We start from the raw sequence: 10,615 nt of genomic DNA on the forward strand, positions 1-10,615 counted from the left end.
AGTAATATAAGAGAAAGTGAAAGAGGCAGAATGTGGGGAGGACGAAGGAGGAAATCTCAGCACCTGCCCTACCACAGGATCTGGCACCTAAAATACCACCTCAACAGACAAAAATGATTTGAATCTGCATAGCAAAGAGGTTTTGAAGACGTTCTCTGCATTCATAGCATATTTTCACAGAACTTAAAGGGAGCCATCTCATGTAAGATGGTCCAAATCAGTCTTCTCTGAGCTTATAACTATGGGAACTAAAAACACCTGTATTTTCTCATCTCCAGGTCTTCACAACACAATACAGTGGACTCAATGAGCAATTTCTCTGTGGTAGAAAAGTGGATTGCTATACATAATGGAATAAAGAGATGCTTCCCCTTCAAGCTCGCAATTAACAAGACTGTTCAAGGGGTTGGGGATTTAGCTCAGTGGTAGAGCGCTTGCCTAGCAAGCGCAAGGCCCTGGGTTCGGTCCCCAGCTCCGGAAAAAAAAGAAAAAAAAAAAAAAAAAAAAAAAAAAACAAGACTGTTCAAAAGCTAGAGGGAAACGGTCTAAGGTGCTTTCTTTTTTTTTTTTTTTTTTGATTTTATCTTTCTGTTTACTATTTCTTTTTTTTATATTAGTAATATTACAATTATATAACATATTAATAATATATATTCAAAATAAAATAAAATATACTAAAACCCCCCCAAAACTGTCATATTAAAGTTGGACAGGACAAATCAATCAAAGGAAAAGAGGTCACGAGAAGGCCTAATAATCAGAGACCCATGAGTTCGCACACTCAGGAATCCCATAATATCACTAAACTGGAAGCAATGATATATATGCAAATGAACAAGCAAAGCAATGATGAAATGACTCCTAATGATATTCTGCTCTTCTCATCAATAGGGGAGCTAAGTTTCTGCATACTAGACTAACAGGAAATGAACTGCCTAGAGACCTCCTAGCACAGGCACCAAAGACTCCATAGTCCTCGCTGTCAATGTGCACAGAAATGGAGACATTGACAGTGCAGCACAACACTACATCTGCCCTGGGAAGATACAGTAGGAGGGCTCTGGGAGAGCCTGAGCCATATGCATGCCTGCACTGACTTGACACACTAAACCTCAGCACAGGCTCAGTTCTGCACTATGCAACTGGAATAACTAGTCAGCTGGCCTAGGCAGTTGTACATTCCTCCCTCACTCATTCAGGTGTGCTGGGGAACTCAAAGGTATCACACAGAGGTACAGCCATAACTACCCCAGGTGTTTGAGCACCACCATAATGAAAGAGAGAACCCGCAGCATTCAGTTTCTACAGGGGACCCCCCCCTCAAGACAATGAAGAAAATGCTTATTGGGATAAGTATAACTGAACATTTTGACAGAACTTGTTTTTGAGACAAGACCTCATGTAACCCAGACTGGCCCCCACTCACTATGTATTAAGGACAAACTCCTAATCTTCCTGCCTCACCTTCCAAGTGCTGGATTACAGATGAATAACAACATGCTGAGTTTATTCTGTGTTGGGATCAAACTCATATGCAAGGACCGAATTTGATTCTCAAATTTGCAAAAAGTATATAGTAAAAATAAATGAATAGACAAATAAACATAATATATAAAATCTCTGGGATGCCATCAAGCACAAACATGTGCATACTTAGAAAACGTAATGAAGAACTGAAACACAGAAAACCGACTCAGCCAAATAAGAGCAGAAAAGCTACCAAACCATAAGAAAGGTCTAATAATATCAGAACGGAAGCATTTAGAACTCCTAGTCAGAACAAAGGACCCCAACCTCCCGTAGTTAAACTGTCAAACGCATGTCAAAGAATGAAGAATGAACGTGAAATGATACGAGAGAACAGCCAAATCACATTTAAAGAAAAATCAAGGCTACGGAAAAAGGTCACTGGTAGTTCTTCCTATGCAAGCATAAGGAGTGGAGGGCGTCTGAGACTCAATATCTGAATGTACTTCTTATCCAAACACTGAGGAAGCAGAAACTAATGGGACTGTTAGGCTCACTGGCAAGCCAGCCTAACCTATTTGACATGCTCCAGGTCAAAAACAGGCGGCATTGGCTCAAGAAGAAAAGAGTGGATGATGACTCTTCAGGCTGACATCCTATAATGACTTTACATACAGTCCACAGACATGTTCACATGTGCGCACACACACACACACACACACACGAAGACAATCCATAAGAATTGTGGATTTCTCATCAGAAACTCTAAGGTCTGAGACAACATGTAATGATGCATTTCTGTACCCAGAAATACAAAAATAATACAAAGATCGTCCACAACTGGCATGGATGAAGGGAATCCATGGCCGCTAGCCCAGCATTACAAAGGAACCCTACATCCAGGAGAAGATGAAATAACCATGACAGTATGAAAATAACTCTCAGAAGAGAAAATGAATAAAAATGAGAAATCAAAAATTGTTATAGAGTTAACCATTAGTAGGAAAAACAAAAATAGTTGAAACCAGAAGAAAAAGAAAATTGTAAGAACAAGTAGATTATCTTTCAATAATAGCCACAAAATGTAAATGCCCTTAATTTTCTTTTTACACAGACTGGCAGGCTGGATTTTTCAAAACACCCAACAAAATACAGCTTGCAAAAACCTCAACTCAACAATGACAAAAAACAAACAAACAAACCATCCAAATTAAAGGTGAAAGGATGAAAAATTATATTGTAAACAAATGGAAGGTGAGAGCAGTAGCTATCCTCATATCTGACAAGTGAACTTCAAGGTACAAGAGTCAAAATGAGCTACCAAAATTATAAAGAGCACTATTCAACCAGGTTATTTGGATTATAAATACATATGCCTCACAGTAATCATTTTACAGAATACTACTGGACCTAAGGACAGGTCTCATTACACTTACAGTGGGTAAGTCTAATACCTCACTCTCACCAACAGATAATTCAAGCAAAAATAAAAAAAATCTTACAAGACATATTGTACTTGGAGCTGGTGGATGGCTCAGTGGTTAAAAGCTGCAGACTTTGGACTCACAAGCTATTCCCACTGGTGCAACAGTAGCAGGAATATTGTAGGAGTGGCCAACTACTCTCTGATGGATCTAAGGCCTATTCTATGAGACGGAGCTCATACCAGGCACTGTTATAGCCACCCAGAACCTCTATTACCTTGGTCATAGGTCCCGGAAGAGCACCAAATACTATTACTCTGCTAAATGTGTATGTGTATGGGATCTTCACCATAGCTGGTGAAGTTATACACATCCCTAGCCTTGGTTTTTCTTTAAATGTGATTTGGCTGTTCTCTCGTATCATTTCACGTTCATTCTTCATTCTTTGACATGCGTTTGACAGTTTAACTACGGGAGGTTGGGGTCCTTTGTTCTGACTAGGAGTTCTAAATGCTTCCGTTCTGATATTATTAGACCTTTCTTATGGTTTGGTTTGGACGTATTACTAAAACAACTCCTCAGTGTCAAGGTGTATTAGTTGAGTTTAAGGGGTGGATCCTTGGTGGGGAGGGTACCATAATAAAATGCTTGAGACTGGTTCTTACAGATAGAATAATAGATTTGACTCGCTTTGCAGGCTGAAAATTCAAACAGCTTAACAGCAGCTATGGTGAAGATCCCATACACATACACACACACACACACACACACACACACACACACACACACACACACGGTAGGGAGAGGGAAGGAAAGGGGAGAAGGAGGGGGAGGGGAGGGGAGGGGAAAGGAGGAGGAGCGGAAGGGAAATGGGGAGGGAAAGCTCAGCTCATAAAAAGAAACTGAAAGCCACAGGGAGAGGCCACTATAACTTGTTAGGCCTACTTTTAAAAGACCCAGCACCCCTCATCATCACTGGGGGCTAAGCTTCCAATATAGAACTTTTAGGAGACACAGTCAGACCTTAACCAAATCATATCATTTTACTTCTCAGAAAGTTACAAATTTACTTCCCACTCACAATCCCACTGTTAGGTATTTACTCCAAAGACATAATTTATGTTCACACAAAAACCTAATGCAGCTTTCCTTTTAACTGCCAAAAAGGAAATATTGCAAAAATGGCAAGCCTATGTTTATAACACAGCCATAAAGTGAAACACCACTCAGAAGTGCAGGAATGGCAGGACAAAGTGATGTATGGAGTACATGGATGCTACATGGACGACTTCTCTGCATTCTGTTAAGAAGTCTGACTCAAGACACTACACAGAAGTCAAGTGTGATGGCACAGGCCTTCAACCGGGCAGCACTCGGGAACCAAAGCAAGAAGATTCTAAGTTCCAGACTAGCCAGGGCTACATAGTGAAACCATATCTCAAAAAGAAAAGGCTACACAGCCAAAGGATTTCATTTATAACAACACTCTTAAATACAAAAGCAAATTAGCAGATTGTAAACAGATAAGTAGTTGCCACTTGAGGAAGAATCAATTACAAAGAAATAGAAGGGGAATTTCCTAGGCTTGAAGTCTTTTTGTATCATTATGGGATAGTTGAAATATTCTTAATGTTTATTAAAACAAAACTATAAACAAGACTCAATTTTATTCTAGGTAAACTTTAAATACATAAATTTGATGACTTATAATCCACACAACCTGCCCCTTAAATGTAGAAACATTTCATTACAAATCAAACCACTGTTCAGGTCATTTTTCTTTTTTTTTTCTTTTTGATTTTTATTTTGTGCATATGAGTGTTTTGCCTGTGTGTATGTGGGTGCACCACATGCTTGTGTGCAGTGGCCCCCAGAGCCAGAAGAGAAAGACATCAGATGCCAGGAGACTGTAGCTACAGATAATTGTTAAGATGTCATGTGGATACTAGGACTTGAATCCAAGTCATCTGGAAAAGCAGCCAGTGCTTTTAACCACACTCCAGGTCCCAGCTCAGATATTCTTTAAGGCTTTTTTTCTGAGCTCTGGAGTTTGGTCATTCTTACTCTGCAACTGAGAAGCAGCACAGATTAAGCAACCTGCAAAGCATCTGATCTCAAAGAGGCTGTGCTAGCACTTACAGATCAGTGTTTGTCAGTTATCAGGGAAGAAGGTAACTAGCTACACGAGGGCTTGTTTGTTTAATAAAACTAATTTACTTGCTTTCATTACTTCAAAAATGAGAAGTCTTAAGATAAACGAAAATTTTTAGAAAGCTTTAAGTAAGTTCATATAAGAGAATACACACACACTATTTACACAAATAATTAACCCGAACTGTGGCCCGGAACGTTCATTTCAAAAAGGCCTCTAATTGCTAATAGCTACTTAATAAGCAAGAGCGTAATACAAAACAGGTGGAAGCACTAAAAATAAGACACTGTATTAGATAAAGCATTGCAGTGAAGGGGTAGATGCAGCCGACTGACTTCCCATCTAAGGAACAGAGGGGAGTACTCATCATGTCTTCTTCAGGTCGGCCGAGAAACTGAAAAGCCCAATTTACATTTTGATTGTCTGTTTTCCTGCATTTTCTTTTCGTTCCATTTTTAATAACTCAGGTCTTACTCGAGCCCACAAACACCCACCTTCCCACATGGTCAGGCTGCGACCTCAAAACAGAAGTAACTCTGAGATACTCTGAAAGAGGTATTCCTTTTCTTTTATTCCCCTATCCTTTGCCACCCCAGCTAAGCAACACCCAAGTCCAAGTTCAGTGGCATGAACTCGCCTAGAAAGCACGGTGAAGTGAGGTAGGAAAGGGACGATGGGTAACATCGCGGACAGCGCCTGGCCTTCACGTGCAAGTCGGCGGGCGACTCGCCATGGGCTCGCTGGAGCCTTTCCTTACAGCCCAGGGAGAAACTGCCAAGGATGGCTCCCTTGCCCAGCAGAGGCCAAGGGTCACCAGCACCCGGCCGCACGGAGACGCAAGGCTTCAGTCACCGCCTCCCCCAACCTCACGGCTCGTGCCGCCCGCCCGGGAACCGCCGCCCCGCTTTACATAACTTGAAGGGCGAGGCGGGCAGCTGCAGGTGGCGGCGCCCGGCTGGCCAAGGACCGAAGCCACCAGAAACCATGCCGCCGTCTCCCGCGACCCTGGAGCGGCGACCCCGTTACCTTTCCAAATGCCCAGAGAGAGCTGGGACTGGTCCAGGTTCACCACATAGTCTCCGAGGAACCGGTTCAACACGTCCACGACCACCGACTCGAACACCATTTTCCTCAGCCACGGAAGGCACGGCGGCACTACCCGCGCTGCTCCTCCCTCGAGACGCCTCGGCTTACCGGCTCCCGGCCCGCTCCACCTATGGTGCGGGTGCTGCGGGTTCCCCCAGCCCGACCGCGAGCCCCACAGAAGGAAGGTAGCCGCTCGCACGGCGCGTGCGCAGCTCGAACTGCGAGTGGGGGCGTGACCGACCCGGAACTGGAGGCGCGGCCCCGAGCGAGAGCGAGGGACAGCGGCTGCGCAGCCGCGGGCCCGCCCTTGCCCTGGAGCGGAACGCCCGGCCACTCCAGCGGGCCGCGCCTCTCTCGCCGGCCCCGCCGCCTATCCGTCGCTTAGCAACAGAACACCAGTCGCGCGCTGGAGACCACGCCCCGGAATGACCCTCTGTCGCAGCCGCAGGGTGCTTTCGGTGGGTGTCAGGGCGTGGTGCTAACCGACAGGAACGCCCCTTCCGAAAGAAAAAACTAAGGTCGCAAGTTCCAAAGACTGGAGGGTGTACAGTCCGGGCGTGGTTATGAAAAGTTTCCCGAGGCTGTTTCCCAGGGCGCTTTTCCCCATTATTACCGGTTGTAAGGTTCGGCCAGCCTTAGTGCTTGGGATCCTTCTGAGGTTGTCCTGACAAGAATGCGAACTGTCCCTTCACTTACTTCCTCCGCTGTGAATCTGTGCTGAGGAGGGGCGAGGGAGAGTAAAGTTGGGAGATGAATTCCAAGTTCTTAACGTGCAACTGCTCTTGACACCTTTCTCAGTCAAATCACTTATGTGGAAGCCGCCAATCACGTTAAAGAGTAGCACGTTTGAGCCAGTCCTGAGACAACAGAGAGCCCGCCAAGAACTAAGGGAGACACCCCTGAGCCTTAGTGCCCTATCTAAAATAAATAGAACGTCCTCCACTCCACTCTTGGGCTTATAGAAAATCAGCCCCAAATCCCTGAGGTCACAAGACAGATGTGCGACTTAAAGAGCCGACATTAATCCTCTGAAGATTTCAGAGGCAGCAGTACACTTTAAACTTTTTCTCTTCCCATGACATCTCCTGATTTGACAGTGCATTTTGTGCATAGTCATCATGTATCTCAAATGTATAAGCTTAAGACTGGCCTTTGGAAAAAACGAGCAAAAATAGTGTGAACATTTTTTAGCTTTTAAAGAACATATTAGCATGTATTTTACAAAGTAATGGTTTCGTTATAACACCTTGACAGATGTGTATATTTTGGTCGTTTATCACCCATGAACCTTTCTTGTCCTTTCTATTGACTGGTTCCCTTCCTTCTTCCCGAAGAGGCCCCTTCATGAATTTTCTATCGAGATTCTAAACGTATGGACTTTTATTTAACACAATTTTAAATTTCACTTGCGTGTATAAGTGTTTTGCCTGCGTGTCTGTCTGTGCACCACATCCATACTTGGTATCCTCAGGAATAATTGCTAATCTCATCCCAAGGAAGATATAAACCACTGTACTACTGGTTCTCCTAGGATCCCCAAGGACAAACGGAGGCATGGTTATACCAAAAGTTCACTTTGGAGAACCAATGAGTTTGCTGGGCTTCCTTAAAGAGCATAGCTGAGGAGTTAGTTACAGGGGTATGGCTGTGTGTTGTTACAGGGCTGAAGGCTTCTCCTTTGTAGCTTCATAGATGGAGCCCTACTCCTCTAGTCTTCCCCATCCGAAGCCCTAGTACATCTGTTCTCAACCTGTGGGTATCCACCCCAAGGGTCCTGAATGAACCTTTAACAGGGATTGACTAAAACCATTGGAAAAGAAAGATATTTGCATTACAATTCATAGCAGTAGCAAGATTACAGTTACGAAGTAGCAACGAAAATAATTTTACGGTTGAGTCACCATTACATGAGGGAACTGTATTAAAGGGTCTCAGCAATAAGAAGGTTGAGGTCATGTGGAATTCAGGCAGTGTCGCATACCGCAGGTGGTAGTATGGCAAAATACACCCCTCCACCAGCTAAGACAACCCTTTTGCAAGGAGCTACAGCTGAACTTTCTGCAAGATGGAGGCTGCTTGGCTAAGAGGACAGTCACACAAGCTCTGAGGATATTTGGGGCATGTCGTGTGCTCATTTTGAGGCAGGGTCTCACTATATATTCCTGAACTCTGTACATGGAGTTGGCTTCAAACTCATGTATGTGCCTGCCTCTTACCTCTCAAAAGCTGAGAATGAAGGCAATTATCACCACCCACGGCATATTTAACATAGTTTCACATAGTTTTTTTTTTTGAAGGGTCTTTATCTCCATAAAGTTCCTAAGTCAACTCCGTGATCTCAGTGACACTGAGGTTATTAGGAATTTTTCTAAAGTCACAAACGAACTGGGACTTCCTGATTCACCACACCTATTTCTGAGACAACAACAACAACAACAACAACAACAACAACAATAATAATAATAATAATAATAATTTGTTTTGACTTATTGCTTCCATTTTAAATGAAAGAAAACAAAGCTTGTTGGAAAGACAAGCAAAGGAAAAAATTTAAAGAATCTTACAGTCAATTTGATGGTAATATAAATAAACCCAACCTTTCTAAATGCCAGCTTGTAAATCCCCACAAGCTGATATATCCATGTGTGCATTCACTAGTGTTTATATACTTGCATGCATGTATGTATATGAATTTTGGCTCTGCAATCCTCCCAGAGATTAAGTTAAGAATAACAAAAGAAAAAACCTTATCCTTAAAAAACAGTTATTAAATCTCTGCTTATCGAAGCAAACAATATTCGTTAGTATAGAAGGTAGGTAAATTAACATATACATGCATACACTAGGTTAACGATGCAGGAATTAAAATGAAAAACAGACTTTTTTTTTCTTTTCTTTTCCTTTTTTTCGGAGCTGGGGACCGAACCCAGGGCCTTGCGCTTGCTAGGCAAGTGCTCTACCACTGAGCTAAATCCCCAACCCCGACATTGAAATTTTTAATGCTAAGTCTGAATCTGTTCTTCTAGACTGGCAAAGAAGAGTTTGTCACAGTTGTTATTGCATCCTATGCCGTTTGATAAACTCTTTGGGAAACTACATGGAAACACTCTCTCCAGAATTACATCCAAGAGACATACATGAGCACAGTCCAAACCTCATGGAAGAACTGATATGGAATTGGATTTGGAGTCTCAAACGTCTGCCTAAGAACCTGACTAGAGCAGATATTTTTCCAAAGACAGCATATAAATGCAAAAATAAATCTTGTTCAACATCACTAACAACTGGGGGAAAAAAATTAAAGCTGCAATCATACATGTGACTTTTTCCATAATTAACCCATCAACGAATTTTTAAAATTAGTGAAAATCTCTAAATGTTGGTGAAACTATTGAGAACCAGGGTCAGTCATTAATATACTAAAAATGAGACTGTGAAATGCTATAGCCACTTTGAAAAAGATCATTTCTGTAAAATCTAAGCAAGCATGACCATACAAACTAGCAATTATAAGCCTAGACATTTATCCAAAAAACGTGAAAGCAACTGCCAGTATATAAATAGGTAAAAGAGTCGAAGAGTCAGGGACTAAGGGTCAAGAGGAAAGTGAGGTGGGTCAATGAAGAATGAGGAAGATAGGCCATCCATCGGAAGCACTAAAACTCATTCGATTGTCTGGTGGCAAAGAGCAATGTTCAGTAGCCCACTGTGAATTGAACCCATGATCAATACTGACTACTTTGCTCATTCAGTCTAACCAGCCTCCACGTTTGCGTCAATATTAATTTATCCGGACGAGAGGTCTTCCAGAAATGAAATCTCCGCTGACGTGCACTTTTGAATATTGACAGCAATCTCAACTTCCCTTCCCTGTTCATGCTCCTTCCTCTGTGATAATGTAAGGGGGAAAAGTCTACGCCATGTAGAGGTAGCTTTTGTCCTTCATGCGGAATTCATGTGCAATGTCAGCCATAAAAAAATAAATTCATAATTTTAAAAAATGCTATTGATGTATTGGAACTTCATGAATACTCTTAATGTGTTTTGCTTGGAAGGTTTAATCCAAAGATCAGTATCTACTAATGTGTAGAACACCCCATTGTTGATAAGACATAAAGATCTTTCCTAAGGAGCACATGCGTGTTTCCAGAATCTCTGCCTGGAAGCAATACGCGATTGCTGCTCGGGAGACCCATCACAGTTAACCGCCATGTTTATACTGTTCTCACACCGTCTATTCTCCTCTTTATATCTGAGGAGATTCAGAGTCAGACCACTAATTCGGTTTCATTAAATGTTAAATTAGACATCAGTTACTGATTCAAAGTGCACGGATCCTCCTTCCAGGAAGTTAAAAGAGCACCATCTAGTGGAATGTTGTTGAAAACTCCTTCCAGCACTTTAAACTGAAGCAATCGCCTTTAAAATTGTGGTTGCTGTCATCATCATCATCATCATCATCATCATCATCATCATCATCATCATC

General features: G+C 42.4%; 1 protein-coding gene across 5 annotated transcripts in view; it reads right to left on the reverse strand.

Annotated features, from left to right (window-relative positions):
* The window catches only part of Vps13a (vacuolar protein sorting 13 homolog A), a 226,717-nt gene extending 220,228 nt beyond the window's left edge, over positions 1–6,489 (reverse strand). For 4 of the 5 annotated variants that reach the window (XM_039079911.2, XM_039079914.2, XM_063264468.1 and 1 more), the window contains exon 1: positions 6,070–6,489. In XM_039079911.2, the coding sequence (XP_038935839.1) occupies positions 6,070–6,169 (100 nt within the window). In that variant the 5' untranslated portion in view covers positions 6,170–6,489. The remainder of the gene's footprint in view (positions 1–6,069) is intronic. The other variant, NM_001100975.2, reaches the window with a different exon arrangement.
* Between the last annotated feature and the right edge of the window lie 4,126 nt (positions 6,490–10,615).

Source organism: Rattus norvegicus, chromosome 1 (genome assembly GCF_036323735.1).
Source record: "Rattus norvegicus strain BN/NHsdMcwi chromosome 1, GRCr8, whole genome shotgun sequence".
NCBI lineage: Eukaryota > Metazoa > Chordata > Mammalia > Rodentia > Muridae > Rattus > Rattus norvegicus.